Here is a 15563-nt window from a genome sequence, read left to right as displayed (position 1 = left end):
TAAGTTACTGTATGAAAGCTGTTAGTAGATTGCTGTAAAATACATATTAAAATTTATATTTCAGCATTGAAATAGTCAGAAAACATTGCTCTTTGTCTTTCATTAAAATTCTCTTCATCCCAAATATGAGGGGAAAGGGCAAAGGGCTGAATCCATGGATTACAACATTTAACAGAAGAGTAAAGCATCACCTGGCCCTCCCTCCTGGAGAGGACAAGGTGTGTTAGTGCTTTCATAGCCAGCTGTCTGGGGACTTACTGGAGATGTTGGTGTACAAAATGCTTGTCATGAAAGCTGCACTACAGGATTGCAGCTGGTACCAGTGGAAGATTTTATTCTCTAGCTCTGACATTTCTGACACAGCGAAGTTTCTGACTTCGCAAAAGGAGACAAGACAGAATGGACTATAAGGAGAAAATGGTCCAAACCTGGGGCCCCTTTCATGGAAGGCATTGAACAGAATGTTTCCTGTTCTCTTTCTAAAAGCAATCAAGCCCTCAGTCTTCCAAGATTATTTCAAATAGCTTTTTTCCAGTACCCTGTGGTTCTGCATCTTGGGCCGTTGTTTGTTCCACTGCAGCAGAAGATAGTGTCAACAACCAGAGCTGCTGTAGATGTCTTTCTGTTGCAGTGAAATGCAAATTTTAGAAATCTTTAGATCTATTGGTCATTTAAAACATGTCTGTGTAAAATGCTCTTTCATCTGCTCCTGTTCCTTATTCCCTGGGGAAATCCAGTTATAATGGAGTGAGATCAGTCTCTTGGTGAAGATTTGATTAAATGATTTTATTTTTGCTGGAAAAGGCAGCAAGTGCTGTAGCATACAGTGTACATGATCTTTGTTCTGTGCTTGCTTATTACAGCAAAATTCTTTATGTAGGAAGGGGAGCTGTGACACTGCAGTTTGCCTGTCCTGGGAGAGTGTAATGGGTGCAGCACCCAGGGAATGCACCTGGCTGTTCCTGGGGTGGGTTTCCATCAGTTAGCTCAGAGAGCAGCTGGAAGAGCTTGTGTGGTCAGCACCCACCTCTACAGCTGTCTCCAGATGTCACTGGAGATGAGCTTAACTTTTCACTTGCATTAAGTGATGTTTAGGTGTGTGTCTCAGTTTATTTGCTTACCCTTACTGTGATGCCTGCCTCTCCTCTTTCCTCTGAATAAACTCCTGGTATCCTGGCTCAGCAGGGAATGGCATTTTCCCCTCTGCAAGGCTTGGAGGCAGAGGCACAGGCAGCATTGGTTGTGTTTGTGCTGTACTGACCACTGCAGGAAATGGAAACTAGTTCTGGACTGATAGTTTGCCCACTGGCTTACTCCTCACATAGCAAACAAGAGTGATGCAGTCTCTTTGACAGGGAGTTCCCAAACCTGTCCTTGTGCTGTGTGTTTGCACTCTCTCCCTCTGCTCCCCCACGGGTGTGTGTGCATTTCTGTGTGCCTGGATCTGCATGGATGCAGGAGGAAGCACATGTCCTCCCACACAGCTTCTCCAGGACAAAACTGGTAGGTTAGTTTGAACCCTCCTCCTAGCAAGATTTAGCTTGTCAGCTATCCTTTGAGCAAATAATCCTGAATGTAATGTTCCAGGGCTACTTACGATCAGGAAGAGAAACTGGGTGAATACGATCTTAATTAAGCAAATATTAAAAGCAAGCAGAAAATTGTTTGCTTTACAAATGAAGCACCTTGTACAAATCCACCTATCTAGTAACTACCTGAGAGAAGATTGGCCTGGGGTCAAAGCTCTATTGGGAGAAACAGTGTTTAGTTGTGGTGGTGGCTGATAATACTTTTATCTCCTTTTTATAGATTGCTGCTAAAATTGGAGATATTCCTCACTTGAATAATTCTACAACACTTGTGGATCCATCAGTCTACGGTTATGGAGTGCAGAAACGGCCCCTGGATGATGGAGGTAAGTTGCCTGTGATCACTCAGTCTTGTGGTGGATGCAGCTCCTGACATTCATCTATGGAGGCAGTTGTGTTTTAAGGATGGAAAATGCAGCTTTCTGTGTGCAGAAATTTTAAACAAGATGCCCTGTGCTGTTTTCTCCTACCTAGATTGCACAGTGTTCTTAGGCACTAGTATTAATGTGAAGCAATTCTTTGTTAGTTCATGACCTTTGGGAATCAGCAAACAAACTGTGTCATTTAAGTCTTGGTCTGTAGTTGTGGGAGGGAGGAGAATTTTTTCATTGGGCCTGTTCTGGAGCCCACATATAGAGCACCAGGTGTACACAGCACATGTTCTTCCATGATGGCCCTTCTTTTCTGAGAGCAGGTAAAGTGTAGGGACAGTATTACACATGCTCCTTTCCACCTGTGACAATAATCACAGCCCAGGAGCTGAGTTCCTGTCAAGTTCTGGTTGCTTTTTACTTGAATTTTAAGAAGAAAAAGTATTTATGTAAGATGATGCAAGTTGGAAGGAAACTTCCAATATTTAGCTTTGCTTTCTCCATTATTATTTGAGAATTCTGAAATCTGAAGAATTCGAAATTGGCCATAGCCAAAGGATAGTTTATTGCATGGAGCATAATTGGTAACTGTCATAAGTTAATATTGTATGAATTGTTACAATTTTAAAATAAGCCACTAGTTTCTTACCTTTATTAGAACAAGAGTTCTAACAAAAAATATTAGGACAAGAGTTTTTTAGGTTTTATAAATCTAATGATATGTATTGTTACAAGTGTTTAAACTGTATTATCTGCTGCTGTACAGATGCAAAGAGCTCACCTTTTCTCGTGAAGAAATAAAAATCATGGCTATGTCTTCCTTTTTGCTATTTCCTCTGGTGTTTTTCCTGACACTCATAGCCCTGCAGGGTGATTCTCTCCCCCATGAACATGTTCAGGAGTACTGAGGAGATAAGCCAAGCTGCTGCCTAGCACTTCATTTTGAAAAGAATTTTTTTCTGTCTGATACAAAGGCTGAAAATAGCTGCATGTCTGCTCCTCAGTCTGAAAAAACAGGCTGCTGCCTGGGGAGAAGTTTCTTTCATGTGGAGCCTCTGGCTTGCTACCATTACTGTTTTCTGAACACATGCCACCACCCACTTCTGTTCTCTGCTCTTGGCTCCATTTGAGCAACAGGTTGCTGCTGCTCCTTTGGTTTGGGGGTTCAGGAGAGAATGGATTTATCTAGGTGGACCCCCATATTTTGTATCTTTGTTGAGAAGCCAGAGGTCTGGTGTGTGCTGGTTCTGCAGGGGAAGGTGCTGGGCAGTGTTGGGGAATGCTGAACAGCTCTGAGCTTAGGGATGTGGCTGTGTGTGAAAAGGAGTAAAAATAGCCTTCTGGGAACCTGTCATTCACAACATTTACCCTGCCTGTGTTTTTCATTGATTCATCAGACTGGAGATCTGACCTCCTGACAAAATGGGTTTTAGGAACTCGTAACACGTGAGTTGGTTGTAGTGTTTCAGTGACAGGTTGGACTTTGTACTTAAACTTGTACTGATGAGCCCTAGAACTTGGTGAGCCTTGTTTGTGTTGACACAGAGCCTGTCAACACAGTAGCAGTCTGGGCTAGAAAAGTGCATTGCTGCTGGTTTCTTGTGCTCATTAGATAACTCCATGGGGTGGGTGTTGTTCCTGGGAGAGCCTCCCAGAGTGGCCATTCCTGACTCCTGCATCAGCAGTTATTCTGCTCACCCTGTCCTCAGACTGCACCTTGTTTGTAATTGTTTTTAAATGCTGTGTCTGCCCTTGGGTTGTTCATACACATCTGTATATAGCTTTGTCCAACTCCCCTCCCAAAAATCTGGTCTGTGAGAAGATGAGAAATGACAGAAGTCATGTTTTAAAGGGCTGGAATTTGACAAAGAAGCAGGAATTTTCAGGGTAGGGATAAGGGTTGTAGCACTTCTTTCAGCTTGGGTCATGTTGGGTTTTATTTCTAATGGTATTGGTAAGTCCTGTGCTGAGATGCAGCTGTGTGATGAGTTCCCCCTACATGTGGGATTCTCCTGTGCTGTTCTTTGCCTGCAGCCTGGCAAAGCAACTCCTGAAGCTCTGGGTGCTTCTTGCTCTGTATCTCTTTGTGGTGTGATCCATATCTTAGTCTTGGGCTGCCTGCTCTTGCTGCTGTGTAATTAAATGTCTGTAATGCAGCTTTAGCTTTAAACATCTGGAAGATGGAAGTTGCTCTTAATAGGACACTTAAATTAGGAAACCATTTCCTATTTGGATGATTTTTTAGTTCTCTGTTAGCTGCAAACAAGGGGTGTTGGAATTTCATGCCCACACTTCTCTCCATTTTCTGCTTGTCTGTGAAGCACAGTTTGGAGATACTGTTGTCAAGAAGTGATTATGTTGTTACACATGCTCTAGAAATGTTATAGTGCATTTTATAGTGGATTTGGATACATTCTACTGCTCTGGATGGGTTAGAAACAAATCTGGTGGGAAATTTCCCTGTGTACTGCATGCTCACAGCTGGGTGCAGATCTCACTGCTTCCTTATCCCCATGCAGCTCTTGGGAAATTATCTCTGTTCCTAATACTGCTGAAAAAATTGTCTGCAGAGGAAGTGTTTAAGGTGACAGGAGAACTGTCTGTCTTTCAGGACAATCTAATTCTTCCCATCTGTTTTTGTAAACAGCTGCTGCTATGGCTGCCTGATGCCAGCTGAGGAAGTGGTCTTGAGACAGGTGTCAGTGTGTTGATCAAAACAAATTCAGCTGCTTTTCAAGCATTTCCAGGAAAAACAGATTTATTATAGTGTCAGAAACCAGGATGTGTGAGTGCTTTTTGCACTTCCCTTAACATAACCCTCATCTGAACTAAGGGGCAGCAGGATCAGCCCTGGAAACCTGGCTCATTGGTGTTAGATGGACCTTGAGACTGATTATTTCTCTTTTCCCTGGCTTCTTTTTTTTCCCCTTTCTGGAAACAACTTGAAAGTAATCCTGCAAGCAGCTGTAGTGCAGGGAAGAGATCAGGTTTATTTGTGCTGCTCCTGGGAAGTCACAGCTGGCATTTCTGTGGCCACTTGCAGGGGTTCATGTTTCTCAGTGAAGGGGAGCACTGGGCACAGGTGAGTCTGAGCTGCAGACAGACCTGGTGGCATCTTGCCTGTGGCTGCTGCTGGAACAGACCCCAGCCCACCTGTTAAGGGCCAACTGCTGCCCCTGGCCTCTATTCTAATTAAAAGGTCCCCCTAATTATCAGCAGAGATTAATAAGTTTGTTTAATGCTAAATAACCTTTAAAGAAGCAGCCTCCTTTTGTTCAAAGGAAGCAGGGATCTAGTCTGCTGCAAAGAGACTGATGGACAGAGCATTACCCTTTGTTTGGGCTGCTTTAAAGGAGTGTCCTGTGAGATCCAGAGGATTAAGCAGCAGCATTACAGCTGAAGGCTGGGGCACCCTTTGAATCTGGGAAAACAAAGGTGAGAGACCTTGGAGAAGCCTCAAACCCCCCTCTCTCCACTCCTCTCTCCTCCCAAAGCTCCTGTGGTATATCCAGATCTGAAGATGACCTGTTCTGGTGTAAGAAAATTTGATTGTAGTAGAACCAAGGGCTCAAACACAACATGATCTGCTGTACAGAGTACTTTATTCTTTCCCTCCAATGTGTTTTCAGTGAAAATAGTGATGGGCAGAAGGGAATTCTCTCCCTTACTGCTGATGAAAGTCAGTACTGATGCTCTGACACATCTGCAGCAGCAGTAGGACCAAGGCAAAAGTCCAGATCTCTTGGCAAAAATTTTCATTTAGTACACAAAATGCCACTGTTCTTCAAAATTGTAACTTTACAAATGGCCACTTTTTAAAATGAGGTTGTTAAAGGGAGGGGGGAAAACCTCCAAAGATTTGCAGTGAAGTCACACACAAAAATTATTATGGTTTGACTATTTAATTCAAGAAAAACCCATCAATATTTAATGATGGAGAATTAGCATAACAATTTTTGTAGCTTTCTAAAATTTATGATGATCCCATTTTGGCTCTAAAGTATGAAAAGCAGCCCTGTTCCACTGCTCTCAAGGAGATGTGTTGCTCTGATTTTATTCTAGCCATGAAGATATTCCTGAAGAGATTGTATATTCCCATCATGCACATTAATTTAGTGGGAGGCACTGCTCTGTTTTATGGGGTGGAAGAAAAATCCACATTTGTTTTGAGTGTCTGTTAGGTAGAATTCAGTTAAGGTGAAGCGTAAAGCAGATTGAAGAGTTATCAACCAGCAGGTGCCATTAATAGGAAATTGTGCTGATTTTATTCAGTATTTTTCCTTATTTGCAATAAAATGACTGCAGTTACAGTTAAATTGTACTGAATAGATGTAAAAGGGGCAAATATGTATGTGGTTTGTCAGACTTCAGCCCCCTCCTCGGTGTGAAGGGAGACGGTGAAATGGTGTATCAGCTTTCAGTATTGTGGCTGCCCCAGCCCTGCCTCTATGTTAGTCCCTGTTTTTCAGAGAAAAATGGACATGGTGGAGAAGGAATGGACCTTTAGATTGTTGGAACTGGGAGCCACCTCATTTTTTCCCCTTAAAACAGAGATAAATCATAAACAACTTGAAGTAAATAATTTCAATTTCTCTCCATTTGCCTTCAGTCTCAGTTTTTTGAGAAGTTATCTGTGAACTGTGGAAGCAATGGTCTCTCACATAATTTACTGTGGCATAATTTTTCCATGCTAATTTGTACAATAAACATGCATTAAGGCTGATACCTCCCTGTGGGGGTGAATGGCTTACTTTGGATTCTGCAACTCAGAATGGGTTGGAGAGCCATTGCTACCTGCATCTAAAGCATTAATTCCCTGACTGATTTAACTTCCTGTGCTGGTACAGGTTTCCCATCAGAAGTTGGCTTTTTCAAGTGTAGGATTGTGTTACAAAATGAAGGCTCTTCCCTTCCTTGCATGAACTTGGGGAGTTGATTATAGGATGTGTATCTGTCTCATAATTTGTGGGCAGCGGCTGCAGCGGAACAGATTGCTAAGAGAGCAATTCTGGTGAATTGAAATGAGAAGTGGAGATTTAAATACAGCCTTTGCAGAGTTAAAACCACTCTTTCTGGCATCTTGATAATGAGTGGCCTTGGCTGTGGCAACCCCACTCTCACCAATACCACCAGACCTACTGCATGGAGTTGAAATATTCTGAGTTTGGTTGTATTTGCTCAGCTCTGTGGTAGAAGCTTATCAGCCAGAGCAAATATTCCTCATTACATCACCCACCTTTTTCAACTGCAATATTCACAATTATCAAATTAGAGCTTCTCATATTCAGGGTGAGAATATGCAAAGACAGACTAAATGAGTCAATTAACACAGCAGTTGTCTTATCGCTGAGCTGGAGAGTGTAATAAAATAGAAATTGTCAATATTTTGGTCCTGAACTATCACGGAGGTATTGACACGCAGCAGAAATACACTATTATTGACTCTCTTTGTCTGTTTTCTTTGAGTAAAGTGTTTGGCCACAAACTTGATGCATTTTTCTACCAGATTTAGACAGTGTGGGATGCATCCACTTTCTATCCCTGCCAGCTGATTGCCAATTTATTTCAGGTCAAAGAATGTGCAGCTTGCTGCAAGGTAGTTTGAAACAGCATCTTTATTCTCACAGCTCACATGTTGGCCAGTTTCATTTGTTTTGTTCTGTGCCCTCCAGGCATGCAATATAATCTTTCAACTGGTTGTTAGCACCAAATGGTCTGGTTTTTAGCTGGTTTGCTGCAGGCAAAGTCCAGTAGGAAGCCCAGCAGGGCTCGTGTTCCTACTTTGCATGAGTTGGTCTAATGATATTTTCCCCATTAACATTTGGAAGAAAGATCTAATCTGTTGGGGCTGGGGGGAGCAGTCTGTCTCAGCGTTGTCAGTAGGGAGATAATTGCTAATCATAGATGGACCACCAGCTAGCATGGCAGAAATGCCTGGAATGTGTTCAAGAACATGTGTTTTGTTGGGTTGAAGCAGTGTTTGAGTGCCACGAGGTTACTTAACAGCCCTATTCCTTTAACAGGTCTCCGTGTAAGTGGGCTCCATGGAGCACAGATCAGAGACACTGAGAGAAGTATGTGCCAGCCCTGTCAATGCTTGGACTGAGGGAATCTCTGAGGCTGCTTGGCTTTTATTCTTGTTTGTTAATGCACACTGGTCTCCTTCAGATTTCTCTCCCTCTTCCTCCCTCCCCCCCTTTTCCCTTTTTTTACTACTTTGGGTTTAATTTGGGAAGGGGGGAGGTTAGTTGCAGGGATTTGGATTTGGGCAGGCAGGATTTTCTCCCATGACTCTCAGCATGGGGAGACACGGATCAATTCCCTATCCTGTGTTCAGCTGGACACTGGGCTGTGGTGTGTGTTGATCAAGAAATCCCCTCCTGTTTTGTAGCACATAACGCATTCATTTCAGCCACTGAACCTAAATTACTGTTTTGCTTTTCTTTCTTTTTTGATGAAACGGTAAGAACTCTTTTTCTGTAGGGATGAAGTTAGTTTATCCGTGCTAATGCTTTGATTTTTTTCCCTTTTTTCTCTCTCTGCCACAGTAGGTAACCAGTTAGGGGCCCTGGTACATCAAAGGTAAGCAGTGGGTTATGTTTTATTATTTATTGATCAATTCTAATTGTTTATTGATCCACCATCTGTAGTAGTGTTAGAAAGTCAGAGGTTGAGAATGTGGAAAAACTGTCAGCTTGGGTTTTCTACAGCCTGGCTTGTTTGTTCTGATGAAAAAAGAGGAGTTGATGTGAAACTTGGATTTGGTCTCTGCAAATCTGCAGGAGTGAAAAAAAGAAATTCTCTCTCCTTTCCCTTCCCCTGCCCTAGCAGGGGCAAGGCAGAAAAAGTGAGAAAAGATCTGGCATTTTGGTGAAAGGTGGAAGTATCAAACAGACACGTGTTACTGTTGTTATTATTTAGTTTTGTTGGTGTAATATGACCTGGGATGACTCCTTTGTCAAAGATGGTTTGGGAAGACTGAAGCAAGTATGAATTGTCATCCAGCATGTCTCAGCATCCAATAAAAATGTAAAATTCTTAGTTTTTCTCAAATCCTGCTCTTGAGGAGTTTTCTGTGTTGTTTTGAAGGGAAGAACATTTCTAAAGCTGGATTAGCCTGAAGGTGAATAGTAGTGCATTTCCATCCTAACCAGCTGTTTGGGGCCTCAGCAGAAGGGACAAACAATGTGCATGAAGGCTGTAGAACCTTAAATTTTTAATGGTTAAGTTAAAGCTAATGTCCTACTAGAGCATCCTAGAAAGGGGTAGGCAGTGTTAGTACTTATCTGCAACTTAGCTAATCAAGTCTAGTGTGTATTTTATACCTTTCTTAACTGATCTAAAGCAAAAAAATGGAATATTTTAATATACCTCCCTACAAAACCTGCATTGAACTTACTATGCAGGTGTTTTATTGCTTTTGAAATTGCTGAGCAAATTGTATATAATGCATGTTAGCAAATTCCATGTTCATGGTGTTGTATTTCCTGCAAGACAGAAACAGCTAAACAAAAGAATAATCCAAGTTAATTCCTTTCTTCTTGACTATGGTCAGGTCTTAGGAAACTGCTTTGAGTGATTTGTTTTGAAGCACATTGAAAATGTCCCAAGAGCAATAGGTGTGGAAGTCTAGAGATAATAAGAATTCAGAGGATGATTGAAGACAATCTTTATTAATTCCAAGGAAAAGAATGATAAGGACAAGGAGGTGAAAAAGAGTCCCAAACCACCAAACCTGTGAATATCAGAAGGGGGATTTATGTCAGGACTGGCTGTGGTTGGTGTCTCTTGGGAGGAGAATACCCAGAAGCACTGGGCAGACCCTGCTGCTTGGAAGGTCCAGGCTCAGTGATGAGGAAACTTTGTGCTTTTTTTGTTAAATCTTTCTGGAGCAATAATGACAGAAAGAGTTTCTTCCATCAGCTCTATTAAAGATACCAGAGACAGACTGGACATGGATCCAGCATAGGAAGAACTGTGTGACCATCAGAGGTCCCTTACAAAACAAATAATTGTGATAGTGATGTGCTTTTACTTGTGTGTGCAGAGCCCCTGTGCTGTGCCCAGGCTCCAAGGCAGGGTTGTAGTTTCCTCCAAATTGTTCTTTGTAATGACTTTGGGGTTTTCTTCCTTTTTTTTTTTTTTAGGGCTGTAATAACAGAAGAGTTCAAAGTGCCTGATAAAATGGTTGGATTTAGTAAGTACCTTGGATGCTTTTGTTGCTTCTTGATGTGTTTCCTGTGCAGCAATGCTGTTGATTCTGACAACAAGTTTTTGTGTTTATTAGCCTTGGATAAGCCTTGTTTAATGCTGTCTTCATGGGGAACAGAGAATCTGTGTTTAAAATCCAGATGCAAACTTCACTGAAAAGCTTGGTGTCCAGTAATAGGAACAGGAATGTTTGGTACAAGTTACTGGGCATTTTAGTGATTTTCTCATTTAAATTCCTGTTAGCACAGTACATAAACAAGTCAAAAGGGACTTTATTTCCCTTCATTGCAACATTTTACTTTGAGTATGCAAAACTTTGAGAGTTGAGGAAGAAAAACAACATTTAATTGTTAAAGTATGAGTTGACCAAAGGCAAGTTAAACAGAATTTTAAATTCCTCGCACATTTGCTGCAGGGAAACAACCAGACCAGAGTTTTTCCTAGATTTGCATTCCTGATGCTGTTTTCTTTCAAGCTTGATCCTAATTTCTCTCTTCCTCTTAATGATCATTACTCTGGCTTTCAATGGCACCTCCTGCTGATGTGTTACTGCAGTGATTGCATAGACTCTTCCACTGCTGGCTCTCTGTGTATCCCTTCCAATTTGATATATGGAGAGTAAAGAGGAAAATAACAGGCCCTGCTAATTACCCCATAGAGCGCCAAGTTTTGTCCCGACTCTAAACCACTGTAAGACTGGAACTCAAATTCCTGCAGAGGAAAAGCTCCCTCCTCTCCTGCCAGACCTCTTCATTTGCCACTCCTGGTGCTACACATGGAGCATGTTGGCCCTGGGAGAGGGGAGCTTGCAGGCATCATCTGTGTCTCACTCTGGTTCAGGGAGGATGCAGCCCCACAGCTGAGATGCTTCCTTGGGAGCATCCTGAGCCAGGAGTACCTGGTTGACTTGACAGCTTTGCTGTTTTTGCAGTCTGGGAAGGGTAGGAATGGTGATTGGCACAGTCTGTGCACTGGGTGTTTTGTTGTGAAACAGCAATTTAACTCTGAGAGTTAAGGGAGAGGGATATTTGTGTTCCCTGGAGGTTGATAGAGCATTTCAGGATGTGGTTCTGGCTGAGTGCAGACAGCCAAATAGCATGTCCATTCAAAAATGACAGTAAAATAGGAATTATAAAGAAACAAGTCTTTACCTTTTTTAGTACTCCAAATAACTGGCTTATTGGTTCAGGCTGAACAAAATGTACTTAAATTACTCTCCTAGCATCACCCAGACTAGTACCTTATTTCTTTCATGCTTATTTCTTTCCATTCCTGTGCAAGACAGGCTTTTTTGTTTTATTTTTCCAAGCAAGTAGAATAACCTCCAGCAGTATTTTAATGTTTTTCTGCTATGATAAATTTGGTCATGCTGTGGATGCTCTTCTACAGTCCTGGAGTCAAACTGTTCCTTTATAAAAAGCTGCAGCAGAGTAAAAGGGGGAAGGTGCTCTGTAGTTTCCAGGAAAAACAGTTTGTTCTGATGCTTGTTGCACTCATTTCAGTAATCGGCAGGGGAGGAGAACAGATCTCACGGATCCAGATAGAGTCTGGCTGCAAAATTCAAATTGCTCCAGGTAAGCCCCTCTTTGTGTGGTGGGTGAGCAGGTGTTAATGTCAAAGGGTGTTGTGTCCATTAGATGAGGCACTTTCCATGCTCAGGGTGTGTTATCACCATTAACATGGATACAGACAGCCATGGGAGAGCTGTTGTGGGACCCAGCTCCCAAGCAGGGTAGAAAACAGGTTGCTCAGGTGGTTTGGGGAGTGGAACAGTGAGGGAACTGCCTTTAACCAGCAGATGGTTGCAGAGCAAATGAACAATCCATGTTGTTCTCAGACCTGGAGCTGCTGAATTTTCTCACTTTGCTCAGCTCTGTGGTTTGCCTCTGACTGGTCTGGTCAGCTCCAGCTCCTGGCAGAGGACACTTCAGCAGGGTTGGCAGCAGCTTTCCATACAGCTTGCTTTGCATCATGAAAATAAGACCATTCATCCAAATATGATCATTTGGTGCCAGTTTGCTTTGGGGAAGACTGTGCTGCAGTGCTGTGCAGGGAAATGTTGGTCAATGTTATCTGAGTTTTTACCCCTCCCTTTAATCGGTAGGGAAGGCTTTAAAAGAATGCAGTCATCCAGTAAATCATTTAAAATATGTTGATCCTGGATGTCTTTGAATTCTTCAGCATGCTGTGTGTGCAGGTGGGTGGTGCTTCCATTGGTGCTTCATGGTCACTGAAAAAGCTGCCACATTTTTAATTTCATATACCACAAGTTTTCTCCTTGTTTCCTCTGCAGACAGTGGTGGGATGCCCGAGAGGCCCTGTGTACTCACTGGGACACCAGAGAGCATTGAGTGAGTTCTGATTTCATTTCTCTCCTTTTTCCTTCTTTCTCTTCTCCCTAATGCTGTGCTCTGTCAGTGGTGCTACTTGGTTATTAGCCACACCAGCAAATGTTGGCCTAGAGAAACTTGAGGGTCTCTGGAGCATAGAACCTCTTGGTCTGATGCTTTAAACTGTGCACCTCAAAGGCTTTTTTTCCACTTGCAGTTTGACTCCTCTGCAGAAATTTCCTTGGAATTCCCTTCCTCAGGGTGAGGTTGCTCTTAGGGCACCTAGGATGCAGTTTAGTAACTGCAGCTTTCCAGGATACTGAGCTAAGCTCTTGAAGGGCACTTCTCTTCTCCCCTTCGCTTCCCTACTCCTATTGAGATGAGCATCCTTCCAGCTGAAGAAGGGCTGCATGAGGCCTCCAAAGCCTGTGGGTGCCACTCCAGGATACCCTGGAGGTGTTGGTGTTGTTGCAGAGCAGCATGAGGCCCACTGGGTGCTTGTCTCTGCATTGCTGCCAACAAGAAGCAAAGGACTGAACCCAAGTCTTGATTCTGCTCCTTGCATGGTAGAGACACGTGGCCAGCCAGCAGGGATTTCTATCTTTAGACCTATAGAAACTTTAGGGACAGTGTTTCCTCCCTCCCCCTTCCCAGGAGCTGAGTTTGAGACTCTCACAAACCAGTTGAGGACCTCCTGCTGGAACTGGATCCAGGATCCTCAGGCTTACAGGAACACACTTAACATATGGAGCTGCTCTTTCTCTCCCCAGCCTTTGGGTAGGTGGGTTTTTTAAAATCCATCTGGAAATCTTTGAGTTGCGTTTGAAAATACATTGGTGCAAAGATTGTCTCTCTAAAGAGAAGACACTCATCATTCTTCCATTCCTAAAGAGATCTAAGGGTACTTAAATCTCCTTATTCTGCCATAATACTGCAAGCAGTGAGCCCCAACAAATATAATTGGCAAACTCATATTATAGGGCAGGCAGTGTATTCTTGCTGATATTGAGGTGGTTTTCCCCCTTTAGCAAAGGATATTTAAGAACAGGAGCAAAATAGTAAAAAGCTGGGATGCTTCGTGAGATGCAGTTGTGGGAAAATGAGGGAGAAGTGTAGTTAAAACTTTGTGGTTCTGAAATAAGCAGTTAAAGGTAGTCATGTCCAATGCTGTCTTTAAATAAAATATTAGTAAATCTTAAGTGAGACTATTAAATTTGTGAAACAGAACATGGACATGGAATTAAGTGAATTTTAATTTACTTTTGTGGTAAAATTCTTAACAAATTGGTTGGTTGAACTGGTTTTTTCAGGCTACTTGTAGAAAAAGAAAATGAAGTAAGGAAACCTTTCTAAGGGTCAGACTTCTTTGAGAAGAGTTTTGTGAGGAATGTTTTCATTAGTTATATCCAGTGACAAACTAATAGGGTTGATTTCCAAGGGACCCCTTCTCATCTGAAATATGTTGTGTATTAACTGTTGTGGTCTCTATATTGTCACTAAAAAAACTTTGTACTAAATATGAAGATAAATAAAATGTCCCAGGACTTTTCCAGAACATTTGAAGCAGGCTTCCAGAAATTCCACCTTTTCCCTTTTGTTGTGAGAAAGTCAAGGGCAAGCAGTGCTCTGCTCTGAGTGCAACTTCAGAGCAGCACCCCCTGAGCTGCCTTGGGGGAATGTCTACTTGAAGGGATGAGTTTGTACTGGTTCTTCAAATCTCCAGAGAGAATTCAGTCATCTTTAGGGTGCCTGATGTGGCTTGGCGTGAAGTGGAGAGAGGAAGACGCTGCATTAGGCTGTCAGGGAACCAGTGAATTTCTTCTGCTTTCAGAAGGGTTGTGGGACAAGGGCAGGAATGGGATGTGCTGGTATAGGAGTCTTCAAGATTAAGGGAAACCCTGACATGCTAAAGAATTTAGAGAAGGGATCTTTAATCTCCCAAATGCTTCTTTGTGTGTCTCTTCTCACCAGGAGTAGAAGAACCCAGTCTTTCACTGGTGGCTGCTGCAGTATCCCTGCCTTGCTTCGTGGTGTAGCTTCAGCACCTACTGCTTGGAGCAGAGGCTGTGTTAGGACAGTGTTCTGGTGCTGCTGGTAAGAGCAGGTAGAGAAGAGCAAAGCAGTTGCCTGTGACTGATCAGAGAATGGTTAATCCATGGGCTGTGTTAGTATCAGAGCAGTGTGTGTCTTTTTGTCTTGACTGAGAAGGAGACCAGAGCTTGAGTTTTATTATTGTATATGTGTTAGAAAAGTTAAAACCTAGAGCATCTTCATTTGAAGCAAGCATCCCAAATGCTGTAGTTCAACTATTGTCCTTAACTTCCTAAGAGGTCAGAGCATGCTGCTGCTCTTCCTTTTCTCTTCCCCTTCAAAAATCAAACTGCTTATAGTAATCATGATAGGGGAAAACAGACATCAAAGAGTTTATTTAAAAATAAGGGCAAACATTGTGCTGACTATGGTTTCCTCCATCTTTCCACTTCTCCTCTCCATTCCGATGGTTCCTGGTCTCTTGGTCACGTGGAGCAATGTTGTCTAATGGTTGTTTCCCTCGATTCTTTTCCAAAGACAAGCAAAACGGCTTCTGGGGCAGATTGTAGATCGCTGTCGCAACGGACCTGGTTTTCACAACGATGTTGATGGCAACAGTACCATTCAGGAGATTTTGATCCCGGCATCCAAAGTGGGTCTAGTCATCGGCAAAGGAGGTGAAACAATAAAACAGTTGCAGGTGCGCAAGATGCATTTCCTTTAGGGCTCTCTTCCCTACTGCAGCTTCTCTAGATCCACTGGAACAGGCTGAAATGGAGGGCCTTGAAAGCTCTAACCTTCTCCAGCAGGGACTACTCTTCTGCCTTCGGAGATTGGGCTCAAATCCAATCTCTTGTTACAAAATCAGTGTGGCCCCAGCTACAAAAGTAGTGGAGTTTTGCCAGAACTGCGACAGAAACCCTTGTGCTGTAGATAACACTTGGTGTGTGCTGTTCAGGAGGGGATCCCTGTAGCCAAGGAAGGGCCATGTCTGCTCTGCTCTGCAGTATTTTTAATGCCAGCCATGCTCT

General features: G+C 42.7%; 1 protein-coding gene across 3 annotated transcripts in view; it reads left to right on the top strand.

The window, feature by feature from the left end:
• The first annotated feature begins 1812 nt into the window (after positions 1–1812).
• The window catches only part of FUBP3 (far upstream element binding protein 3), a 31915-nt gene continuing 18164 nt past the window's right edge, over positions 1813–15563 (top strand). The window contains exons 1-7 of one of the 3 annotated variants that reach the window (XM_031057233.1): positions 1813–1915; positions 7984–8034; positions 8512–8542; positions 10108–10157; positions 11674–11745; positions 12465–12522; positions 15070–15232. In XM_031057233.1, coding sequence (XP_030913093.1) covers positions 10145–10157; positions 11674–11745; positions 12465–12522; positions 15070–15232 — 306 coding nt within the window. In that variant the 5' untranslated portion in view covers positions 1813–1915; positions 7984–8034; positions 8512–8542; positions 10108–10144. Of the gene's footprint in view, positions 1916–7983; positions 8035–8508; positions 8543–10107; positions 10158–11673; positions 11746–12464; positions 12523–15069; positions 15233–15563 lie in introns of all 3 variants that reach the window. The other 2 variants (XM_005421286.2, XM_031057234.1) reach the window with 2 other exon arrangements.

The sequence above is a fragment of the Geospiza fortis genome, unplaced genomic scaffold, assembly GCF_000277835.1.
Source record: "Geospiza fortis unplaced genomic scaffold, GeoFor_1.0 scaffold27, whole genome shotgun sequence".
Lineage (NCBI taxonomy): Eukaryota > Metazoa > Chordata > Aves > Passeriformes > Thraupidae > Geospiza > Geospiza fortis.
The sequence above is the reverse complement of the archived record's forward strand: the minus strand, read 5'-3'. Positions and strand labels throughout refer to the sequence as shown.